This window comes from Gorilla gorilla, chromosome 23 (genome assembly GCF_029281585.2).
Source record: "Gorilla gorilla gorilla isolate KB3781 chromosome 23, NHGRI_mGorGor1-v2.1_pri, whole genome shotgun sequence".
Lineage (NCBI taxonomy): Eukaryota > Metazoa > Chordata > Mammalia > Primates > Hominidae > Gorilla > Gorilla gorilla.
The window spans coordinates 35611406-35636645 of record NC_086018.1 but is presented as its reverse complement, the minus strand read 5'-3'; the positions used below and the strand labels follow the sequence as shown (position 1 = coordinate 35636645).

Sequence of the window (25240 nt, the reverse complement as noted above, 5' to 3'; positions counted from 1 at the left end):
ACCTCCAAAGGGCCACGAGAGCAGCTGGTCCAGGAAAAACGACGTTTTATTTTCATAAATACTCCTGCTCTCACTCACACACTGACCCCACTTCTGACCACAGACAGATGGATGGACAGACGTAAGACACCCATAGGAGGCCCCAGCAGAGGCCAATGAATGAAGGAGACACACCGAGAACTCTAGGCGCCCCACAGCCCCTCGCTGAGGCCATGGGCCTCTGGCATTACCCTTGAGCCCCCACAGTCCCTCAGGGGGCCCAATGGCAAAGGGAAACCCCCAGGAGGAGTAGGGGCCAGGTGAGGTTCCCCCAGCCTGGCCCCCTGAGGCTGTGACCACAGGGCCAATCCGGAAGAAAAGCAGAGTCAAACCACACACCAGAGTGCAAATAGCTGGGGGTGTAGGCGTCACCCCCCAGTCACTGGGTTCCTATGGAGGAGGCCTAAGCTGGTCCCCAGCTCCAGCATGGCCCCCGAGTTATGGCTGGGCCTTCCCATAAGGCATAAGAGACAGGTGGGGAAGACCCCACCCCAGCTGGGGTTGGGGCTGGGCCTGAGGTCCTGGCCCTTCCCCAACAGCCGTGCTTCCTCCCCATGACCCAAGTTCTTCCAAGGCTACACAGCCCCTCCCTCTCCAGGTCCCAGTGATGGAGACCCCAGCAGCACAAACCCAGGCCCAGCCTCCTACTGGGTTTGGCTCAGCAGGGGCGGGGCCGGAGCAGGAGGGGGAAGAGTCACTTGAGGCCTACAGGGGTGTGGGGAGAAGCACCAGGCCTGGGGGTGAATGGCCATGGGCAACAAAGGGTGTCCTTGGCCACCAATGCCTCCCTCCAGGCTGGACAGTGACCGGTCCCTCTGCCCCTTCCTCTCCCCAGCCCCTCTCTGTTCTAGAGGCTACCCCAGGTTTCAGGTGGGGGGAACTGGTCCACATCCCCCATCTCGTTGTAGGTCTGGTCACCCATGGTGAAGGTGAGCTTGTAGCGGAGGCGAACCTTCTCCTGGGGAAGAGATGGCAAAGGCAGAGGGGTCAGAGGAGGAGAAGTGGCCGCCCCCACCCTGCAGCACTGCCTGGGGGGCCCTTACCTTCTGGGGGTTGGCAAGCAGCAGGACCTGGGTGATTGCTGAGGGGTGGACGATGGGGTTAAAAGCCGGCAGCTCCGTGCCCGAGGGTGGCTGCAGCTTCACCTTCATAACCTGTGGGCAGATGGCAGGATGGGCACAGCTAGCCCTGGCTGCTTGTCCTGCTCCAAGGAACCAGGCCCAGCCTGCCAGCTCCCCTCCGGGGATCCTGGGGCTCAGTCCTTCTGGTCCCTTCTACACCAACCACCCAGCAAGGGAGGGAGACCTGCCCCCTGACAGGTGGCTCCCCACCCAGCTCCATGTCACCCTGCCTTGAGAGGAGGGAGGCATGCCCTGTCCGACTGGTTTGTCACCTTGGGGACAGCTGACTGGAACACGATGTTGCGGATGGGCTGGGGGGCGGTGCTCAGCATGGAAACCACCACCACCAGCACGTCGGAGCGCCCTGGCAGTGGGTCGCGGGCAAAATGGAAGAGAATGCGGAAGCCGTGCTGGTCATACACAGTCACGGGCAGGATGTTGCCTGTGGGAGAAGGTGGGAGGGCGATGGGACAGCTGAGCTGCAGCACATCCGCTCAGCCCCCAGCCCCCACCCGGCTCGCCTCAGGAGCTGGCTGCTGTACTGGCAACAAGAGCAAAGTCCTCCTTTGGGGCCTTACCTGGACCCTGGGTGGCAGTGCAGGCAGGGGCACAGAGCGGTGCCCAGAGAGGGCAGGTGAACCCCCAGTCTGATAGTGGAGGCAGGACACCCACCCCAGAGCCGAGTCACAGCCCAGCTTCCCCCGATGCTGTGTGGCTGCTGCCTGGAGTGCTGGGGTGAGGGACTTGGTGAGGGTGAGTCTCACGCTGTGTGACCTTGCAGCAGTCACTCTCCTTCTCTGAGCTCAGGGTTCTCCTACTGGTGAGAGGGGCAGCTCTGCCCACTGCTGGGAGACACTGTGGGGGTAGTGTCTTTGGTCACAGGGAGCTCATAGAGGGTAATGCTGAGGACCACCAGGCCTCATGTGTCTGCTTGGGGCCCGGGGCTGGGCCATGGTCCCCTTACTGCTCCTGGGCTGGAAAAACCCAGCCTTGGATCTGGGTCTTTATCATGGTTCAGTTCCGTAATCTGGGGGAGACCCCAAACCTCTCTATGTCCTGGGCCCTGCCTTCCTGGGGATGGAAGGGGCCCAGAGCCTACTCCCTAGAGGTCTTCTTGCTTATATAAGCCTGGAGTTTGTACAGCAGTCCTCTGATTGCTCTGGGGCAGATGAGGAAACTGACTCCTGGGAAGGGGAGGGCCTTGTTCAGAGCTCCCCTCTGGTTGGCCAGTGGCAGAGCCAGGGGAGCCCTGCTTTCCTACTAGCTTCCCCAGACAGAGCTCCTGACAGGGCAGCAAGCTGACCCAGCCCAGCCTGCACCTGCCCCAGCCCTACTCACTGGGTTTGATGGACTCCAGGGGCACAGTGATGCTGGCCAGTGAGAGCTCGGTTGGTACGGGCTGCTGCGGAGGCCTGGGGGGCTCTGGGGACACGGTGTGGAGAAGGCTGGTGGCGCTGGAGCTGGGGGAGCTGCAGCTGCTGCTCTTATTCTGCAGGTCCCGGAGTGTGAGCCGGGGGGCTGGCTGCTGCTTCTCCCTTAATCGGGGGACAGTGCATTAAGAAGTGATTCTTGGCCAGCGTGGTAGCTCACCCCTGTAATTCCAACACTTTGGGAGGCTGAGGCGGGCAGATTGCTGGAGCTCAGGAGTTTGAGACCAGCCTGGGCAACATGGCGAAACCCGGTCTGTATAAAAAATACAAAAAACTAGCTGGGCGTGGTAGCGCACACCTGTGGTCCCAGCTACTCAGGAGGCTGACGTAGGAGAATCGCTTGAGTTTGGGAGATGGAGGTTGCAGTGAGCCGAGATCATGCCACTGCACTCCAGCCTGGGTGACAGGGTGAGACTCCCTCTCAAAAAAAGAAAAAGTGATTCTTTGGTGATGGAGAGATCAGGGGCACAGGAAAGGCTGGCACGTGTGGCTATCTCTCTGGCCTTGGGTCTTACCTTTAGAAGGAGCAGCTCGTGTTCTCCCTCCACCCTGCACCCCACCTATTCACTCCAGCCCAGTGTCCTCCCCTCTGCTGGCCCTCTGGACCTTTCTCAAGGGAGCTGGGAACACCTGGGGGGAGGCCAGGCCAGTGGGCCCAGGTCCCATAAACTGTGCTCTGTGAGATGGGCCCAGGTCTGCCTTGGGCACTGTTGTGTTTCCAGAGGCAGGTGCACTGCTTGGCATCTGCTGCTTACAGAACAAGACAGCAACGAGCCTCTCCCTGCTGGGCCTGGACAAGCCCAGGAGAAGTTGCTGGTTTGTGGGAACAGGGAGTGCTCCCCACCCCATGCCAGCCATGGTGGGCCCTCACCACCGCACTTGCTGGGACTCCGGGGGCAGCGACTGCTGCAGGAGGGTCTTCCCCAGGAGGTCTAGGTCGTCCAGACCGCTGCTTGCTGGCAGGGATGTCTGCGCTGGGGGTCGGCTTTCCATACTGGGGGCCTGGGCCAGAGCAGGGGCTGGGGGCTCAGTGGCATCCGACGACTGTGGGGAAAAGGATGCAGGTGGGGTGGGGCTGTCTAGAGAGGCGTCAGCATCACCTGATCCTGCCCTGAGGCTCAGTGTCCTCCTTGCAAATGACATCTGGGAAAGCAGCCACAGAGGTGGGGACCCCAGACCACCCATGTCCATGATGCAGGGTGGCTGGATCTGGTTGGGGGTTCTACATTCCAGGGACCTCTGTCACCCTCAAGGGAAAGGAAGAGGGATTGCCCATCTCAATCCCAATCCCAAAGGCTGGGCTGCAGCCCCAAGGCTGAGACTTGGGGAAGATACAGCTGGAGGTAAGGGGAGGCCCTGTACCCTGGGTGGGTGTCTCCAGGCCCCTGGGCCACCCCCTGGCCCTGGGCCCTTGAGTAGAGCCCATCCATCCTTTTAGTTTCTCCAGGCCGCTTGTCCCAGCTGCCCTGACCCTGGAACTGGGACAGGCCAGGCTAGTTTGTGGTCCCCTCCTACCTGGAAGCTGTTCCATCCGGTACCATCCAGGCTTGGGCCTGAAGGGGGTGTGGGGTCACTGAGGCCTGAGGGGAAAGCAGGAGAGAGGTGAAGGAGCTGGGCTGACCCTGCAGAGGCCAGAGAGCCGAGGGGCCATGTGTGCTGGCATGGGGCTCCCTGCCCCTTTCTGAGGCTCAGCATGGAGGGGAGAAACCCACACTTTCAGAGGGAACCAACAGCAGAGCAGAACCAGTAACCAAGATCCCGGCAACCCCTTGTGCTGACCCCACACACGCTTCCCCTCTTCCCGGCCAGGCCACTCCAAAGCTACTGTGCACACAGACAATAGACATCAGGACTTTCATCTTCACTCGTCATCTGGCAGCAGAGAGCCTGCAGGGCTGGGCTGCAGGGAGAAGAGGTTCCTTTCCTCATGCATCCAGGCAAGGAGAGCAGCTCTGTGCCTGCCACTGGCCCACTCGAGGGACGCCTGCTGGGTGACTGTGGGCTAGGCACCGTGCTGGCTGAGCCACAGTGTCCCCAAGAATATGAGGACAGGGCTGGACTGGAGGCGACGCTGAAGGCCCTCTTGGCCCTGGCACATGCCAGTGAGGCTCACTGGTACTATGGAGGGCTGGGGATCCCTGTGGATGGCCCTAGAACTAGCTGCCGATGGGAAGGAGGCAGCAGGTCACCAGCCAGCCTGACCTCTGCCTGCCCTGGAATACTGTCAGCCAAGTTCACCCCAAATCTGATCTAGAGAAGATAAGGGATCTTGTTTCCAACAAATCCTGAAAAAGTGAGGTCCAAACCGAAGTGCTACCTGACAGGCAAAGGCGAGGGTACCAGGAAGCTGTGACAGTGGGTCTCTTCTAGATGCACTTCTTAGAGGCCAGAGATAAAGTGCACTGATGATGCCCTAGATGCTTCAGGCCCTTCAGATGCTGGTCTTGCTTAATCCTCAAACAACCTTCAAAGGTAGGGGTGAGCTTCTCAGCCCTCTTTTAGGGATAAGAAAATGGACTCAGAGTTGGTAAATAACCTGCCCGAGAACACACAGCTGGAAAGTGGCAGAGTCTGGACTCAGATAGAGCATGGCCTGACTGCCAGCATTTGAACACAACTCTGCCACTTGGTTGTGTGATATTGGGGGGTGACAGCCTCATCTGTAAAATGGAGACACCAGCCAGGTGCAGTGGCTAATGTCTGTAATCCCAGCTATTTGGGAGGCTGAAGCTGGGGTTTGAGATAAGCCCAGGCAGCACAGAGACTCTACCCCTAAAGAATAAAAGGAAAAAAAATTAGCCAATGCCTGTGGTCCCATCTACTTGGGAGGCTGAGATGGGAGGATTAGTTGAAGCCAGAAGTTTGAGACCAGCCTGAGCAATATAGTGAGACCCCCATCTCAAAACCAAAAAGAGGTGGGCGCAGTGGCTCATGCCTGTCATCCCAGCATTTTAGGAAGCTAGGGTGGGTGGATCACTTGAGGCCAGGAGTTCAATACCGGCCTGGCCAACACAGGTGAAACCGTGTGTCTACTAAAAATAAACTAATTAACCGGGTGTGGTGGCACACACCTGTAGTCCCAACTACTCAGGAGCCTGAGATGGGAGGATCACTTGAGACGGGGGAGGTTAAGGCTGCCTGAACACCCTCCTTGAGGGACAGGAACCTGTCTCCCACCCCTGCCGTGAAGAGTGAGGACCAGCCCCCTGTGTGGCCCCAGGGTCTCCTCCATTCCCCAGGCCCAGGCTGCAGGCTGCCCTGGCACTTCCGGCTCCTGTGCCCCCATGCTTTGCCTCTGAGAGGAAAACAGAAGGAAGCTGGTGGCTCAGAACTATGCCAGTGCAGTGCGGGGACAGGAAGTGCGGCTGCATCTCGCTTCTCCTGTGGAGGTGGTGCTGCAGCTGCTGGCTGGGGGCTGGTGGCCCTGCAGTACTTCCCCACCCACTGCCCCTCAGGTAGCTGCCGCCCAGGGCTGGCTCCACAGGGGAAGATAAACCTTGTATGAACGTTCCTGTCCCTTGACCATCCTTTACCTCTCTGTAGAATGGGGTAAAGGTCCTCTCCCTGCAGTCACCCTTGGCTCTGAATGAAGAGGGGGCGGCTGCATGGGGCTCGTAAGCAGCTTCAGGGAGGGTGCTGGCTGCTGGGTTCACAAAGGGAGCTCACAACTGGGCCTCCTTTCCCCTCAGCTCTCCTTCCCCTTCAGCTCTCCCTCCACACTCCGGGTCCTCATTTCCTTTTCCTTGCTTATGAACAACAAGTCAGAGCACCCCAGCTGCTCACAGTGTGGCTTCAGGATCAGAGCCCAGCTCAAGTCCTAGAGCCCTTTCTGCACAAGTCACCCAGCCTTTCTTTTTCCTTTTCTTTTTCTTTTTTTTGTGAGACAGAGCCTTGCTCTGTCAACCAGGCTGGAGTGCAGTGGTGCCATCTCGGCTCACCGCAACCTCTGCTTCCCCAGTTCAAGCAATTTTCCTGCATCAGCCTCCCCAGTAGCTGGGACTACAGGCATGTGCCACCACGCCCAGCTAATTTTGTATTTTTAATAGACACGGGGTTTCGCCATGTTGGCCAGGCTAGTTTCAAACTCCTGACCTCAAGTAATCCCTCTGCCTCGGCCTCCCAAAGTGCTGGGATTCCAGGCGTGAGCCACCGCGCCTTTCTGTGCTGCGGTTTCCTCATTGTGCAGTGGGGCTATTAACGGCACCTGCCTGCAGAGACTGTGAGGGTCACCTAAGACAGGACAGAGTGCAGTAGTGGGCACCACCTAAGGAAGCACTCCTGGAACACAGGCAGACCCCGCCCAGGGCGCCCCGGGCCCCCATCATTTCTTCAAGGCCTTCGGGTCTGGTTTTTGCTTCAGAACTGGCTCAGGAAACCACAGTCTGAATCTTGGCTTCCAACATATCCCTGAGGATTCCTTTGATGGGGCCCTAACATATCTGCTCTTCATCCCTTCAGTGGCTCTCAGGAGGAGGCTGTTCTGATCTCAGCTCTCGGATGGGGCTGCTGCCCTGAGAGCAGTTGGAAACCCAGAAATGGTTTGGGCAGCTGGGACCGCTTTGCTGCTTCCCCCCGGGTAAGCCTGGCCCCTGCTGGGCTCTGGAGCCGGAGCCTGCCCGGGAGTAACAGCAGGCCTGGCCCTGGACCAGCTTGGATCACCGAGTCCCTCGCGCTCTGGCCTCGGCTTCTCTGGAGCCTCTGGGTGCTCTGGAGCCCAGAGCCCTCCCTCTCCTCTTGGTGGATGAAGAAACTGCTGAACTTTTGCCCAGACAGTTCTCAATTCCAGGCGCTAACCTGTTGCGGGGAAATCCCCTGGTTTCCCCCCAGGCTGCCAGAGCCTGAATGCTGGTTAGCTTATCCGAGGCCGGCTTAGAGGTTGCCAGCCTCACCCTCTGGCCTCGCACAAGCTCCTAACTTCCCCGAGCCTCGGTTTCCTCAGTTGTGAAGTGGGCCTAATGCTCATCCACGTGCCCCACAGGATTCACACCTGGGGTATGTGGTTCCGCTAGCTGTGAGTGGGCCCTGGGATCATGCCCCATCTGCTGCTGAGCCCGCCCTCCTCCAGGCCTGGCCCCTTCCTCACCCAGAGACATGAGCTCGTCGTCAAGCAGGGAAACTGAGGCACTGGGCTGCTCAGGGCTGGCCTGCTCGCCAGGGCGGGTGGGCATAGCTGGGTAGGTGGTGCCCGCAGGCGGGAGATCCAGGCCTGAGAGATCCAGCAGGGCCGAGGTGCTCCCTGGGGTGGGAAAGAAGAGGCTGGCAAGTCCTGGGTGTACACGTGTCTCTCAGAGTCCACAGGGGTTGCGGGGGAGCAACACCTAACCCCCGATGCTTTACCACTGGTCTCCTGCCTCCCCTTCCTTGGCCACACCAGCCCCTGCCTGGAAACTGCTCAACAGGACCTCTCTTTGGCATATGATGGTACTTCTGTCCGGAATGTATTTCCTTCTTAGCTCTACTGGGCAAACTGCTACCCATCCTTAAGGCCCTGCTGAAACTTGGCTGCTTCCGTGCAGTGCCTCCATCTCCACTTCTCCCTAACAGAACCAATTCTAACCCCTTTTGTGACCCCCCAAGGCTGCCATCTTACCCTTATTAGACCTGAGTCTGTAATGTTTACTTTCCTAACCCCCCTCGCATTTTCTGATACATAAAGCCTCTGGGGTGTCATCTAGCCCTATACAACAGGTGCCAGATTTGTCAAATGAAAGAATGCCTTCCTTCTTCTGCCTGTCCTCGCCAAACCCTCAGCTCCCCCACCAACATCCAGACTTCTTCCCCCACAGCTGCAGGCTTGGCACAGACTTCACCCCCAGCTCCCTCCCTGGGGCCTTCCCCATCTTAAGGGGCCAGGGTCACCCTGGCAGTCATTCCAGCCACTCTGAGACCAGCACACCACCCTGCACTCTCTGTGCCCCTCCAGCCTGATGGGTGCCCTCCCAGCTCTCCTGCCACCTCCTCACCAGGGATGGAGCCGGCTGTGGCATCACCGTTGACCTCCTCACCCCGCACCAGCTGCTTATACAGGTTGATCACCTGGGTGAGGTTGTCATTGGCCTGAAGGATCTCCGCTGGAACAGGCAGGAGGGGAGAGGCCAGGCTGAAGGACTGTGGGGGCCTCTGGGCGGCAGGGGACGAGGACCCCACATCCATCACAGCCTGTGTGTGAGGGGAAGGGAAAGGGGCAGGGAAACAGCCCATCTCGTCTGCTGAGACTCTGGCCCTCCGCCACCTCCCTGGTCTCACCTCCCACCCTTCCCTCATTCACTCCCTGCCATACTGCCTGGGCTGTCTCAACACACTGGGCCCGCTCCCGCCTCCAGGCCTCCACTCCAGCTCTGCTCTCTGGCTGACCCAGATCTCTGCACGGCTTCATCCCTTACTGCCTTCAGGTCTTCACCCAAGGCTCACCTCAGGGAGGCCTGTCCTAAATCCCTCCTGCACCACCTCATCCCTTCCCTGCTTCTCTTCCTCCATGCCACTCACCACCGTGACAAACTGTCGGTGCTCATGGACTTGGTTATTGTCTGTCTCCTCTCACTAAACTACCATGAGGAAGCTTTTGTCAACCTTTTTTTTTTTTTTTTAATATAAATATATTTGAAATAGAGACTGGGTCTCTCTGTGTTACCCAGGCTGGTCTTGAACTCCCGGACTAAAGCAATCCTCCCACCTTGGCCTCCCAAAATGCTGGGATTGCAGGTGTGAACCACTGCACCCGGCCTTTTGCAAACTTTGATCAGTGCCAGATCCCTGAGGGCCTAGAACAGTGCCTGGCACCAATCAGGCCCTCGGCAACACTGCCTGCCCGGGTGCCAGGGTGTGGGGCAATCTGGGCAGTGAGCCTTGTGGGTGGGGCTCGTGCTTAATGAGGGAGTGGATGGTACTCAGACCGCAGCCCAAGTGGCCCAGGCTGACACGTGGGCAGAGATCAAGGAAAAGAACCTGGTATGTGGCCCTGGCAGAAGCCGTCAGGCTCAGGTCTGGAACTGCCTGGGCTGTGGGATGCACTCTTAGCTTCCATTAGCCCTCACCAGGGAGGAAGGTCTGGGGGCAGATGGCCCTCCGTCTCCCCTGGCTCTGCCACTGTTCTGCTCTGTGATCTGGGCAAGTCATTTTCCTCCCTTACCCCCAGTTGTGAAAAGGGGATGGGTCTGCCTCCTGTGCAGCTGCGGGCAGTAAATAAGATGCCTGTTAAGGGGGCTGGCCCACAGGGCCTCTCAACAGGGGGGCGGCCCCTGCTCTGTGTCCTCAGAGAGGAGAAACCCAAGGTCGGTGCTGGAGAAGGGGGCCCCCTGGTGGTGGCTCCTTCCAACTGCAGATACTTAGCAGGGCCTGGGGGAGGTGGGGGCAGGAGGTGGAGGGAGAGGGAGGGACCTGACCTCAGCACCTGCCCCGGGCTCACCTAAGGCCTCATCATTGTCCTCTGTGTCACTCGCCAGTCGGAAGAGCGTGGGCCGCATCCGCTCACAGCGCTGGTACAGTTCCTGAGGGCAGCAGGGTGGGCGGGTCAGGGTCCGTGTGGGCTGTGGAGTGGGCAGGGAGCGGGGTAGGCAGGGAGGCAGGTGCACCTTCATGAGGTCCTCGCTGCTGCCAGCTGCTGCGCCGCCCTGGCTGTGGCTCATCACCATCTCCGTGAGCAGTTTCACATTGTTGTTCACCTCCTCGATGGCATTCACCCTCTTCGAGATCTTCTCCATCCGCTTCTGGTCCTGGGGACACATTGGCCAAGGGCCCCTGAGAACATTTGGCCTGGACGAGGCACTGCCCCCTGCCACTTGAGAGAATGTGTGCTGGGATCTGGGTTGACAGCTGGGTGACTGTGGGATCACACTCCGGGTGGGGCTCCAGCAGGCCCTGCCAGGAGGAGCCCCTCATGCCTAGGAAGGGCACGCTGGTCCAAGAAGCCCCCAGTGCCCAGGCCTCTGCACAAGCTCATCAGGATCTTCAGAGACGGCCCAGGAACCTGGGTTTCCAAACCCCTCACCAGGTGCTTCTGAAGGCCCAGGGCCCTAGACCTCCACTGTGGTTCTCAGTGACTCTTGCCCTCCTTGTGTTTGCCCTTTCAAAGGAGGTTCCTGTACTTCATAGTGCAAGGGGACCTCTGTGGTCACCAGGTACAGCCTGGAAACGAGCAGGAAGACCCTTCCAGTGTCTGTCGGTGCCTGGCAGATGGGAGAGCCTGTGACTTCAAAGGCTGCTGTTGAGGCAGCCCGGCTTTCCCCTGCCCCTCCGCTTACTGTGCGTGCCCCTCCTTTGCAGAGTGAAAAGTGGCCTCACACAGTCCTCCCACCTTGGCCTCCAAAGTGCTGGGATTACAGGCATGAGCCACCACATCCAGCTTTGAAACTTTTTTTTCAGCACTTTGGGAGGCCGAGATGGGAGGGTCATTGAGCCCACGAGTTAGAGACTAGTTTGGGCAACAAAGGGAGACGCTGTCTCTACAAAAAATAAAATTAGCCGGGCGCTGCAGCGTGTGCCTTTGGTCCCAGCTACTTGGGAGGTTGAGGTGGGTGGGAGGATCGCTTGAGCCCAGGAGGTCGAGGCTGCAGTGAGCCATGATCGTGCCACTGCACTCCAGGATGAGATCTTGTCTCAATTAAAAAAAAAAAGTTTCAGCAGGCACCCAGGCAACATATGTATATTTACTTAAAAATTAAACATTTGGCCAGGCAGTGGCTCCTGCCTGTAATCCCAGCACTTTGGGACGCCGAGGCAGGCAGATTGCTTGAGCCCAGGAGTTCCAGACCAGCCTGGGCAACGTGGCGAAACCCCTTCTCCACAAAAAAAAATACAAAAACTATACCGGTGTGGTGGCACACGTATTTAGTGCCAGCGGCCTGGGAGGTTGAGGTGGGAGGACTGCTTGAGCCCGGGAGGTTGAGGCTGCAATGAGCCATGATCATGCCACTGTACTCCTGCTTGGGCTAGAGAGTGAGTCCTTGTCTCAAAAAAAGTCTCCTCATATACATACACGTATACATACTTACATATATTCATTAGTATTTTTAAATACTAAAAAGTAATTTTAAAAATACTTAGTATTTTTAAAAATATACTAAGGCCTAATTCATTTCTAACTTTTGATGAAGAGGTAGCCAGCCTCCCAAAGGCCCATCCAGAGCAAGTCACCCAGGCTGCCGGGAATCCTTCCCTGCACACCCTGGTCCCCCAGCATCAGCTTCTCTGCTGTGCCAGCCCGGGTCACTGCAGGGCTCCTTCCATGTGAAGACGCATACAGCCCCATCTCGGTGGCCCAGCTCAGTACCCCCATCCCGCCTCCTCCCTGTGCTCTGGGCTCGGCCGCTACCTCCTGCACCATCTCTTTGATGAGCTTATTGGCTGCGCGGAGGTCTTCGGGATGGGAGCTCTTCAGCAGGCGGGCCAGCATCTGCAGAGACAGAGGGGTGTGACCGTGAGGGCAGCACCTGGGCCAGGGGTCAGAAGACTGGAGTCACATGATGGCTCCCCGCTTCCTGCCTGTGGGACCTGAGTAAGTTACTTAAGCTCTCTGAAATGGTGAGAATTTACTGATGCCTGATAGGGGGGCCACAGGCCAGCGGAGACACTGCATGTAAAGTGCACACCACAGCGCCTAGCAGAAATAAGTAATCCACAAATGGTGCTCCTTATATCCCCATGGCTGAGAACCTTTCTGGGACAATGTACAAGAACCTTAACAGTAGACACTCTCCAGGGCTGGGGCTAAGACTAGGGAGAGGGAGCTTTTACTTTAACCTCTTTATTTTAATCTTACCTCCTCCTGGGCTGTTTAACTTTTCACCCACAAGTTTTAATTTTATTAACTTTTAACAAAAAATTAGTGAAATTCTTATAGAAAAGGTCAAAATACCCTCAAACAAACTCCAGGGACACCAGACACACTCCTGTTTATTAAATGTGGGGATGCTGTATGGGACATACTCAGCACATATTAAATGCCCAGTAAACAGCGCCCATCATCTACAACGATGCCTGGGCTCAGTGTGTGCCTCTGTTCCAACGGCTGATGCCAGGGCAGCTAGAGGTCAGAACCCACGGACCCCCACCTGGGCTCAGAGTCCCCATATGTGCCTCCTTGGAGTCTCACCTTGGATTTCTCCTCATCTTCAAAGATCACATTCTTCGGCCGTGGAGGAGGAAGGGGAAAGGTAGTGTCATCTGGAAGCTTGGGGTCGGACTTTACAATCCCTGGATTAGATGAGTGTCAGAAAGGCTGTCAATATGTCCCAGGCCCAGGGGTAGGGGTGACATGGGGATGGGGGCAGGCAAGGGTAGGACAGAAGAGGGACGTCAGTCTTTTGCCAGCACGCTGGCTCTGGACTCTTAGTGGCCTGGGCCTACTCCTACCTACTCCATCAAAATTGCCTGGGGGAGATGGTTTGGGGACCCATATTTTGAGGCCACTCCCTGGAGACCACTCTTTGAGGGGAAGCTTGATTCGAACTCACCTTCTTTCCACCCAACCTAGCCTCAGGCAGAGCACAGAAGGCCGCACTAGCTGTACTTTCTCCAGGAGTTAAAGGACAGACCCATGACCTTGCTGGCTCAGAAGCCCCTGAAGCCGCTGCAGCCCCAGCTCATGGTGGGGGAGGGGAAGGCAGGCCCTGGTCACCCTCCACCCTCTGTGTGCCTCACCCTGCTTCTTTAGCATCTGGTAGGCCTCTGCGATTTTCACCTCCTCGGGCAGGCCCACTGTCCAGCTGTAGAGGAGCTCCAAGATCTTGTTCTTCACCTTCTCCGATGTCCGAGAGCCCAGATACTTCAGGGACACAGTGGGGAGGCCTTTGATACTGCCCGGCCCCACTCACTTCAGCCTCAAGCCCTGTCCACACCCTACTGCCTCCCCAGGACTCCCCGGGAAGCCCTCTAGCCTACAGGGTCCTCACAGCCCCGCCCAACCAGCCTGGGGTAGACTGAGTTCACCTACTACTCCTGCCACTTATTAGCTGGGTCAGCCCTCAGTGTCTGTTTCCCCACCTGCTAGATGGCACCATGGTGAGGATGCAGAACTGACATGAGGGACAGGCCTGCTCATAGTCGGCTCTGGGGACTTAGCCTTGACATTCCAGGAAAGAGGAGCCAGAGGTCTCCAGGCTGCCCAGGGAGGGGTGAGGGTGGAACTGGGAGGCTCTGGGCCTACTCTCCGTTTCCTAGCAGCAAACTGGGCTGGGGAAAGTGGCTCTCACACCACAGTCCCCTGTTGGGAGGAGAATGGGAGGCCATATGGATCATTCAGTAGCTCTGGTCAAAGGATGGGTCTGAGCAAGGAAGGGCCAAGGGGGTGGGCTGTCACTCAAACAGCTTAAGAAATGTTCACAGTAGGCTGGAGGCCGTGGCTCATGCCTGTAATCCCAGCACTTTGGGAGGCCAACGCAGTGGATCACGAGGTCAGGAGTTCAAGACCAGCCTGACCAATATGGTGAAACCCTGTCTCTACTAAAAATAAAAAATTAGCCAGGCTTGGTGGTGGGCGCCTATAATTGCAGCTACTCTGGAGGATGAGGCAGGAGAATTGCTCAAACCTGGGAGGTGGAGGGTGCAATGAGCTGAGATCGCGCCATTGCACTCCAGCTTGGGTGACAAGAGTGAAACTCCTTGTCAAAAAAAAAAAAAAAAGTTCACGGTAGGTAAGCCAGGCATGGTGGCTCACGCCTGTAATCCTGGCACTTTGGTAGGCCACGACAGGTGGATCATGAGGTCAGGAGTTCGAGACCAGCCTGGCCAACATGGTGAAACCCCATCTCTACTAAAAATACAAAAAATTAGCCGGGCATGGTGGCGTGCGCCTGCAATCCCAGCTACTTGGGAGGTTGAGGCAGGAGAATTGCTTGAACCCAGGAGGTGGAGGTTGTGGAGCGTGGAGATCATGCCATTGCACTCCAGCCTGGGTGACAGAGCAAGACTTCATCTCAAAAAAATAAAGAAAAAGAAATATTCATGGTCTCTGGGAAGGCTCCTTGGGCTGAGCCGGGGATGGCCCGTCTGGAGCCAGCAGGCTCCATCACTCAGGTCTGTGACCTTGGATGCTGAAGTCCAGGGAGGTTGCTCTTGTGTGGTGGGGACAGGGAAACCTGCCAGAGACCAGGTAGGGTTCTGTGGCCAGGTCCACAGGGAGTGATTTCAGGCCAGAGATGGCTGACACATACAGCCATCTGTCAGCTTATGTATTCTCTGGAATCATTTCTTCCTAAGCACCGGGCAGCTCCATGGCTGCCCCGCCCCTGGCCAGCCTGGAAACACTCCTCCGAGACCCCAGGCTGTCCCAGAATCAGGTATGAGAGGACTGTGAGAAGAGATCTGTGTTTTTCCTAGGTCTGAGTTCTAATGGGGGGCTGAGGTGACACCCCAGTGGGAGGCTCCCTGGAAAAGTCGCTCCACAATCTGAAGGTCCTCTTTCCTCTCCCCACATCCGACAGGGCAGGTCTGAGCTTGGGCTGGGGGCACCAACCTTGGGAGACACGACCTTGATGAGCTCGTTGAGAAAGCGGAACTTGCCCACTTCGTCGTGGAACCGCTTGCCGCAGCTCTTCATGCATGTTTCCAGCACCTGTGCAGGGAGGGGGGATGGGAGGGGACGCCCAGGGGCATCAGAGGCCGTGGCCTCCCTCCCACACCTTGGACAGGGGCCAGAAGCCCATGGGTGGGCTTTCAGAAGGGAGGGAATGGCCTGTGAGGTTGGAAGATTCAGAGTCACACAGGCCTCTGGGACTGGTCATCACTCCCATGGGAGATAGGGTCAGGCGACCTACAGTGCCCAGCAATGCCCAACCTGTAGCAATGCTCTAGTCCCAGTCATAGCTTAGGCCCCACATCTGAGTACCAACTGTACATTATTTTCGTACTATTTTTCCTTTTTCTTTTTTTTTGAGACAGAGTTTCACTCTTGTTGCCCAGGCTGGAATGCAGTGGCACGATCTCGGCTCACTGTAGCCTCTGCCTCCTGGGTTCAAATGATTCTTCTGCCTCAGCCTCCCAAGTAGCTGGGATTACAGGCACCCGCCCACCACGCCTCGCTAATTTTTTATTTTTAGTAGACATGGGGTTTCTCCATGTTGGTCAGGCTGATCTTGAACTCCTGATCTCAGGTGATCTGCCCGCCTCAGCCTGCCAAAGTGCTGGGATTACAGGAGTGAGCCACCAGCCCGGCCTATTTTTCCTTTTTTAAAAAAACCTTATATAGGCAACATCTACCTTGGTCTTACCCTAAGCTACATCTATGAAATCACAGGACTAGTTATACTTGAGAAAAAAATGTTAAAACAAATATGTAACAATAATGATTATTATTTAGAGATGGGGTCTCACTCTGTTGTCCAGTCTGGAGTACAGTGGCACAATCATAACTCACTGTAGCCTTGAACTCCTTGCCTCAAGCAAGCCTCCTGCCTTGGCCTCCCCAAGTGCTGAAATTACAGGTATAAGCCACTGTACCCAACTAAACACGTAAGTATTAAAAGAGAAACTGTATCTCTACCACCACTTAAAATCAGCTTTGCTCCATGGTGGGTTGGTATGTGGCCCATGCTGGGGGCCACAGACAGTACACCCCTCTCTCCACTGCTATTGAACAGATGCAAAACCTCAGGCCTGAGCCCAAGCACCACCCCTTAGCTTTACAAACGTGCAGATCTCTGGATGCAGATACTCCAAGAGTGTGGCCTCGGCAGGTCTGGGTGGAGCCCTGATTCCATGTGTTGAACACGCTTCCTGGAGAGGCAGCCGATGTGCAGCCGAAGCAAGGAACCCCTGGACCAGATGACCCTAGAGGGCCTTCCCTCAGCAACAGGCCTATGTGTATGGATGCTGGGGTGGGAGGCCAGCCTGCTGGCTGTGGTGGGACCCTTGGGGCAGGCCCGGACCTCCATCCTGGGCCATCTTAGCACAACTCTCTTGGGCTCTGAAGAGCCTTATGGACCCCAAGAACCTCAGTCTTGGCCTCCCTTGGTGTCGTCACATGGCGGGGGATGGATGGTGGCCTCTCCCCTTCTCACCGTCAAGGCCTGGATCGCCTCCCACTCCTGTGGGGACTGGATCTTGTGGGCCAGCAGCCGGGTGGCGAGTGGAGGCCTGGGTGGGAGGAACAACACAGAGCCAGAGTCGCCACGGAGTCCTGGTCACCCTAGGGCCACGACCCCAGGCCGCTGGGACTGCAGCCCTCCTCCAAGGGGCCCTGGTCGCCCTAGGGGAGGGTCACCACCCCAGCCCGCCGCCGAGACTTCAGCCCTCTAAGGTTTCTGCAGGCATATGCAAAGGCCCAGCTCCCTCTCCAGATCAGATATGGCCTGAGATTGTGGCAGGGCAGGGCCAGACAGAGACTGCAGGCAGGGACCTTCAAAAGGTGTGAGCTCAGCTCCTGGGCTGGCCTAAGAACTCTGATGTGTCACGTCCTTGGCTTGGCTTGCCATAGAGACAATTACAATATGCCATGAGAGACGGGCAGACACAGTTCCCTGGGAACTCAAGGTGGCAAAGGACGTTCTGCTGTGGCAAATCAGAGCAGCTTCATGGTGGAGGTGGTGACATCATCTACTAGACTGTAAAAGACCCGTCACCAGTGACGGTAAGAGCTCACATGTGCTGAACTGGTCATGTGTGAGGAGGCTCACATGCACTTTCCTGCCTAAGCTGCATAAGGCAGGCAGCACGGTCATTCTCGCCTCACCGTGGGAAGTTCCTTCAACTGTGAAGAAACTGACACTCAGAGGCAACCACTCACCCAAGGATACTCAGCTAAGAGAGGGGACGGGACTCATACCCAAGCAGCACGACTCCAAAGCACACACACCGCTGTTTGTGGTCCCGAAACTTTAGTATCGCCTGGGGAGCCCACTAAGAATGTCCACTCCCAGCTGGGCACGGTGGCTCATGCCTGTAATCCCAGCACTTTGGGAGGCCGAGGCAGGTGGATCATGAGGTCAGGAGATCGAGACCATCCTGGCTAACACGGTGAAACCCCGTCTCTACTAAAAAATACAAAAAAATTAGCCAGGTGTGGTGGCAGGCGCCTGTAGTCCCAGCTGCTGGGGAGGCTGAGGCAGGAGAACCGCGTGAACCCGGGAGGCGGAGCTTGCAGTGAGCCGAGATCGCGCCAATGCACTCCAGCCTGGGCGACAGAGCGAGACTCCATCTCAAAAAAAAAATAAAAAGAATGTCCACTCCCAACCCCCCACTGGACAGTCGAGTCTGGGGGCAGCCCAAGAATGTGCATTTACTTTATTTTATTTATTTTTTTGAGATGGAGTCTCACCGTCACCATGCTGGAGTGCAGTGATGCAATCTTGGCTCACTGCAACCTCAGCCTCCCGGGTTCAAGCGATTCTCCTGCCTCAGCCTCCCGAGTAGCTGGGACTACAGGCGCACACCACCACACCTTGCTAATTTTTGCATTTTTAGTAGAGATGGGGTTTCACCATGTTGGCCAGGATGGTCTCAATCCGTTGGCCTTGTGATCCACCTGCCTCAGCCTCCCAGAGTGCTGGGATTATAGATGTGAGCCACCACACCCGGCCTTATTTTTTATTATTTATTTATTTACTTATTTTTTGAGACGGAGTTTCACTCTGTCGCCCAGGCTGGAATGCAATGGCATGATCTTGGCTCACTGCAACCTCTACCTCCTGGGTTCAAGCAATTCTCCTGCCTCAGCCTCCCGAGTAGCTGGGATTACAGGCATGCACCACCATGCCCGGCTAATTTTTTTTGTATTTTTAGTAGAGATGGGATTTCTCTGTGTTGGTAAGGCTGGTCTTGAACTCCCAACCTCAGGTGATCCACCTGCCTTGGCCTCCCAAAGTGCTGGGATTACAGGCGTGAGCCACCATGCCTGGCCTATTTTTTTATTTTTTAAGAGATGATGTCTCGCTATGTTGCCCAGGCTAGCCTCAAGGGATCCTCCCGCCTTGGTCTCCCCAGTAACTGAGATTACAGGTGTGCGCCACGATGCCTGGCTAAGAATGTACATTTCTGACAAGCATTCTGGGTAATTCTTTGTTTTGTTTTTTGAGACAGAGTCTCACTCTGCTGCCCAGGCTGCAGGGCAGTGGCGCAATCTCGGCTCATTACAATCTCTGTCTCTTGGGTTCAAGAAATTCTCCTGCCTCAGCCTCCTGAGTAGCTGGGATTACAGGCACGTGCCACCATGCCCAGCTAATTTTTGCATTTTTAGTAGAGACAGGGTGTCACCATGTTGGCCAGGCTGGTCTCAAACTCCTGACCTCAGGTAATCCACCCACCTCGGCCTCCCAAAGTGCTGGGATTACAGGCATGAGCCACTGTGCCTGGCCAACATTCTAGGTGATTCTAACACAGGTAGTTCTGGTTCTTCCTTGAGCAAAGGGCCTACTGGCCTCCTCCCAATTGGGGAACATGCAGTTCTCCCTCTGGGGGGCCTTTCCCCACAAAGCACTGGCTGCGGGTCCAGCAGGCCTGGGTCTTACCAAGCTCAGGACTAGCATTTTCTCCCTGTGAGATGTGGGGGCAGATCTGAGTCCTCTGAGCCTTGATTTCTTTACCTGTTAAATGGATCCAGCAAGGCCCACCCCAGAGAGTGACACCCAAACAGCATTCAGTGCCAAGTGCCCCATCCTCATCGCTTTGTGAATACGTTCAGAATGAAAACCGGGTCTCCACCCACCCAGGCCATTGTACCCGAGACTGGGTTCTGGAGAGTGCAGGGCAGTGCAAACAAGTGGGGATGGCCACCTACCCCTCAAAGTCCTCGTTGAGCTGCTCGCAGAAGCCGTTGATGCTGGCCCAGTCGAGCTCCTTGTTCAGGGGGTTCGTGGCTCTATCTGGAAGAGGAGAGCTGGGGTCATTGTGGCCTGGCAGTGGGATTCCTGCTCTTCCACTCCTGACCCTGGCAAAGGTGTGGTCAGGAGTGGGAGAGGAGTGTGACTGAGCACGTGGGAAAGCTCTCCCCCTGCCTTCCTGCCCAGACAGCCTCAAGACCTGAGTGTGGCTGTAGACAGACAGATGAGCACAGCTGCCCTCCAAAGGGCCCCACTTTTAGAGACTATGGTCAGGGCCCTTCCCCTCCTCCCCACTCCTCCCACCCCTGCAGCTGGACCCATCACGCCAGCCCCATCTCCTCTGATTCTGCTGAGAACAGTGTCTCCATAATTCTCATGAAATTTATGCTCAGAGGAGATCCAGAAGTAAGGGAGAAAAAAATCATAGTCCCGCCCTCAAGGAGCTGTGTAGCCGGGAAGTGGGCCAAGGGAAGCTAGGTTCTCAATAACGTGTGACAGAGGGAAGCCAAGGAGCTGTAGAAACACAGAGGAGGGGCCAGGCGCGGTGGCTCATGCCTGTAATCCCAGCACTTTGGGAGGCTGAGGTGGGTGGATCACGAGGTCAGGAGATCAAGACCATCCTAGCTAACACGGTGAAACCCCATCTCTACTAAAAATACAAAAATTAGCCGGGCTTGGTGGCGGGTGCCTGTAGTCCCAGCTACTTGGGAGGCTGAGGCAGGAGAATGGCGTGAACCCGGGAGGCGGAGCTTGGAGTGAGCCGAGGTCTCGCCACTGCCCTCCAGCCTGGGTGACAGAGCTGGGACTCTGGGTGACTCCTGGGTGACTCCGTCTCAAACAAACAAACAAAAAAGAAACACAGAGGAGGGGACTCAGTTCAGTTTGGGGCTGAGGAGGCTGCCTGGAAGAGGCAACACACAAGCAGGGACCAGGAGGAGTCACCCAGGCTGGAGCTGGTACACCTCTGACCCACGCATGGCTATATGGGCAGGAAAGATGCGGGTAACCACACGAGGCAAAGAATGAGGGGCCTCAGTAAGGAGTGTGAGTCTTACCATCACACCAGGTTCAGAAAGCCTTCATTCCCTTGGGAGTGGCTCCGGTGTCCCCTTCCCTAATCCTCTACTCCTGCCCAGGGTAGCAGTGCTGGGTCAGTTCTCTTTTGTGTCCCCCAGCCTGCTACGGCACTGCATCCCAGCCACTCATGTCCACACCTGTCTCCCCTTGGCAAATGAATGAGCAGTCAGCTAAGGGCAGGCAAAGGGTGAGGTTCTGGGGAAGTCTGAATCCAGAAATGCATAGTGGCAAGGAAAGAGGGCCAACAGGTCTACATGAAGTGGTGTAAACACGACCAGACAGCTACCCCTTTAACCCCCAATACTGGTTAAACAACAATCTAGGTTACATGCTTCCCTGAACCTCCATTTCCCCATCTTGTAAAGCTGGAATGAAATACGGAATTTTTTTTTTTTTTTTTTAGACGAGTCTCGCGCTGTCGCCCAGGCTGGAGTGTAGTGGCACGATCTCGGCCCACTGCAAGCTCCGCCTCCCGGGTTCATGCCATTCTCCTTCCTCAGCCTCCCGAGTAGCTGGGACTACAGGCACCCGCCACCACGCCCGGCTAATTTTTTTTTGTATTTTTAGTAGAGACAGGGTTTCACCATGTTAGCCAGGATGGTCTCAATCTCCTGACCTTGTGATCTGCCCACCTTGGCCTCCCAAAGTGCTGGGATTACAGGTGTGAGCCACCGCACCCGGCTGTATTTTTTTTTTTTTTTTTGAGACGGAGTCTCGCTCTATCGCCCAGGCTGGAGTGCAGTGGCATGATCTCGGCTCACTGCAAACTCTGCCTCCCAGGTTCACGCCATTCTCTTGCCTCAGCCTCCCGAGTAGCTGGGACTACAGGTGCCTGCCACCACGCCCAGCTAATTTTTTTTTTTTTTTTGTATTTTTAGTAGAGACGGGGTTTCACTGTGTTAGCCAGGATGGTCTTGATCTCCTAACCTCGTGATCCACCTGCCTCGGCCTCCCAAAGTACTGGAATTACAGGTGTGAGCCACTGCGTCCGGCCTGTATTTTTTTGTTTTTATTTTTTTTTGAGAAAGAGTCTTGCTTTGTTGCCCAGGCTGGAGTGCAGTGGCAAGATCTCGGCTCACTGCAATCTCAGCCTCCTGGGTTCAAGCGATTCTCCTGCTTCAGCCTCCTGAGAGTAGCTGGGATCACAGGCGTCCACCACCATGCCCAGCTAATTTTTTTGTATTTTTGGTAGAGATGGAATTTCACCATGTTGGTCAGGCTGGTCTCAAACTCTTGACCTCAAATGATCCACCCATCTCGGCCACCCAAAGTGCTGGGATTACAGGCATGAGCCACTGTGCCTGACCGAAATATTGATTTTGGCTGACAAAATACTTTTTGCATGGGAAGGCCATGGGGGCAGCCAGAGCTCGATCTTCATTTCTCCACAGCCCACTTCTAAGCACCACCCCTTCCCAGCCAGTTCTGCCCATGCCTGAGCACCGAGCTGAGGGTGTGGAAGGACACAGCCCAGGAGGTAGAACAGAGAAGGATCTGTGGACAGGAGGCTGGGGACTGACCCAGCATGTGGCGCCTGCCCTGGGCCATATGTTATGGCAGGGGGCCCAAAGCCCTGGAATCCCAGTGGCTGGCCGCCATTCATCCAACTCAGATTTAAGTATTCTGGGTGCTGGGGCTCCAGCAGTGAACAGACAAAATCCCTGCCCTCCTCAAGTTCACTGCCCAGGAAGAGAAACAATGAATACTCAGATTAACAAACCCCGTGTACTGCAGACTGTTGCAAAATGTTACAGAGCAAAGCATAGCAAGGAGAAGTGCAGACAGCCTGGGGGGTGGGGGCTGCTCTCTGGGAGGGCTCTCAGCTGAGCTGAGATCGGAAGGACGAATGTTCTCTCTGGATCTAGATCTCTGTCCCAGGAGCTCCACAAGACCCTCTAGTCCCTCAGAAAAATGAAGCCCCTGTTGACCTCCTGGGGATACCAGGAATATGACCCTCCCCAACCCAGGGGTAAGGGTAACTGTCTACTCTGCCTCCGAGTCCCCAAACAAAGGCTGGGGAACATCAGTCTAAAGTTAGAGAATCACTGCCCATTCAATGACACCCAGCCAGAAGACCCTAAAACAGGAAGTCCCTTAAAGTGTCAAAGACACGTGAGTTGGAGTGAGGTCAGAGAAGTTGATTCTGGACTGCTCCTGGGTCAGACGCCAGTGAAGAGGAAGCGCTGGCATCATGAGACATCATCTTTCTCCCCCTGCATCTGGCTGAAAGCCAGGGCCTCCAGATCCAAGGAGATCTGACTGACCTCCTTGGCCCATGGCCCCTGACCCTCAGCCCTCTTAATTCTACCTGAGGGGAGTACCCTCCCTAGCAGGCAGTTGGGGAGAACACCTAGAGAGGGAGGGAGGTGTTTCACAACAGGGTAAGACTCCACCCTGCCACTCTATAGTGCTGGCAATAACATCATTTACCTCACTAGGCCGGGCGCGGTGGCCTGTAATCCCAACACTTTGAGAGGCCGACGTGGGCGGATGAGTGGCTAGCGCCTGTAATCCCAACACTTTGAGAGGCCTATATGGGCGGATCACCTGAGGTCAGGAGTTCGAGATCAGCCTGGCCAACATGGTGAAAGCCCATCTCTACTAAAAATACAAAAATAGCTGGGCATGGTGGCGCGCACCTGTAATTCCAGCTACTCGGGAGGCTGAGACAGGAGAATCACTTGAACCCGGGAGGTGGAGGTTGCAGAGAGCTGAGATTGTGCCACTGCACTCTAGCCTGGGTGACAAGAGCGAAAACCCGTCTAAAAAAAAAAAAAAGCAGCAGCTACCCTTTACCTCCAGCCTCCACAAGGGAAGAGGAAAGATCTTACAATTCTGCTAGGACACAAAGGGGGAAGGAAAGGAGAAAATCCCAGCCCCAGTGTGTCAGGGCCCAGCCAAACCCAGGTATCTCTAACTTCTGCCTGGTTCTAGACTCTCTGGACTCTCAGAAAACCGCCACTGTTTCTAAACCTGAGAATGTTCTGTATGACCCACAGCTCAAGTCCTGTGTCTGAGATCAGTTAGCCAGGGGCCCACCCATCCCCCCAGCCCAGTTGCTGCTGAGACCCAGGCGGACACTTCCGGCGTTCACAACGGTCAAGGGCTGCTGAGTGCCCCTTTTCCACCCCCTGCCCCTCTGGTGGCTAGGATGACTCTGAAACATCCCTAGAGGTTTGGTTCTGGGGCCAACCTCATGGTTCAACTCTGCTCAAGCCTGGCTTAAAAGGGGCCGGCCATGACCCCAAACCACGCTAGACAGTTGCCGGTGTGCCCGGGTCCAAGAGGGTTCCCTGAGGCCCTGGCAACGACGGGGTCCCAACAGCAGTTAAAGCCTTGGGAGAGAACCCTCACTAGACCAGGGAGAAGCCAGCCACGGCTTTCAGAGGCAGAGTCCAGGAGCGGGGCTGTGAGAGCAGGGGATCATCAGGGCTGTCGGTTAAGGAGCTCAGGTGGAGGGTTTGGGGGCTAGGAAGCCTAAGCAATAGGAAGCTACGTCTGAGGAGAAACAAGAAAAAAAGGGGTGTAGAAGCCTTTGAAGGAAGTTCAGCAAGAGCTGGGAAAGGCATCTTGGAGACTGAGGGGTTAGGCTGAAGGGAGTGACAGGGAGCTTGGAATTATTAATACTTCTGGAGTCTAAGACTCTCCCAAGCCTGTAGGGTGCGGGGGTTTCTCACTGTGTGGCTAGAGACTGGGAGCGGCGGGAGGAATCAAATGGGGCAGTGGGTCCTCCCTTCCAGGACGGGGTAATGAGCAAATGTGACTACTTGCGGGCTCCAGGAACGCCATGCAGAGCCAGCCAGAGAGTGGAGGATTCGGGGCCTGAAAATAGTAGGGTCCCTCCCTCCCGGGTGTGAGATGCAACCCCGGGGGACCGCTCGCGTGCTCCTTCCCCGGGCCGCTACTCCGTGAAGCAATGTGAGCCTTGGGGGTTGGAGGCTGCTTTCTCCGTCCCGGGGGTTCCCGGCGCAGCTCACTCGCCGTCCCAGGGGTCGTGGCCCAGGGATCCGACAGGTGGGCGGCGCCCGCTCCCACCGCTGGACCGCGCAGGGGCCGGGGTCCTCCATAGCTCCAGGGTCTGAAGGGCCGACTGAGGACACCGCCCCTCCCGGGCCGGGGGCGGGGCGTGAGGAGGGGGCGACCCGTACCCCGCCCCCGCCGGGAAGGGGCCCGCCTCGTGCCCCCGGTTCCGGTTCCGGTCCGGCCCGCGCCCCTCCCGGACACTCACTGATTCGCGCCTCCAGAGTCTCCGGCTCCATCGCGGGCTCCATCCGCCACCGGCCCCCAGCCTCGGCACCGCCCCCCCGCCCCCCGCAGCTCTCGCGGGACCTCCTGGGCACCGCCCTCTGCCGATTAAAGGGGCAACGTCCGAACGGGCGCGCTCGGCACCATAGAGGGGCCAACGAGCTCGCCTAGAGCGTCACCTACTCGCCCAACCCCTCCCCTACGCGGCGTCTACGTCGCAGCTGGGACCGGCCGCCTGCTTTTCCGTTCCCGGCGCTCAGGCGGGAGAGGAAGCGGAGATACTGGAGGCTAAGGGCAGCACCATGGAAACCCCAAGGGACGCTCTAACTCGTTCTGCGTCATGGAGATGTCTGTGACCGCCTCCGGAAGAATTCTCTGCGGGCATGTTGCTGAGGGGCTCTGAGGCCACTTCCGGAGCCCTGAGCGGATACTTCCGCTTAGAGTTCGAACGTGGGAGAGTCCCTTAAAAGGGCGATAAGGTACATCCTTATGTACCTTGGCCGCTGTGAAAATGACGAAAATAAATCAGTTTCTTGACTGCTTACAGTATTCTGGGCATTGTCCTAAGCACTATTTG

At 56.6% G+C, this 25240-nt stretch overlaps 1 protein-coding gene across 6 annotated transcripts; it reads right to left on the bottom strand.

Moving 5' to 3' along the window:
* Positions 1–28: 28 nt before the first annotated feature.
* GGA1 (golgi associated, gamma adaptin ear containing, ARF binding protein 1) lies at positions 29–25087 on the bottom strand. Of its 6 annotated transcripts, XM_019018234.3 has the most exons (18): positions 24396–24559; positions 19299–19383; positions 17349–17556; positions 16585–16660; positions 15042–15140; positions 13229–13352; positions 12681–12781; positions 11901–11981; positions 10162–10302; positions 9996–10077; positions 8554–8661; positions 7674–7826; positions 4106–4170; positions 3462–3634; positions 2499–2695; positions 1433–1602; positions 1083–1193; positions 29–997 (listed from the first exon to the last, which is right to left on the bottom strand). In XM_019018234.3, exons 5-18 carry the CDS (start codon positions 15123–15125, stop codon positions 887–889), a joined length of 1701 nt encoding a protein of 566 aa, XP_018873779.1. In that variant the 5' UTR covers positions 15126–15140; positions 16585–16660; positions 17349–17556; positions 19299–19383; positions 24396–24559; the 3' UTR covers positions 29–886. The 6 variants fall into 6 exon arrangements, with proteins under 6 accessions (XP_018873779.1, XP_018873776.1, XP_018873777.1 ...); XM_019018231.3 differs by lacking the exons at positions 17349–17556; positions 24396–24559 and adding an exon at positions 24647–25087; XM_019018232.3 differs by lacking the exon at positions 17349–17556 and having other exon boundaries at positions 24396–24579.
* Between the last annotated feature and the right edge of the window lie 153 nt (positions 25088–25240).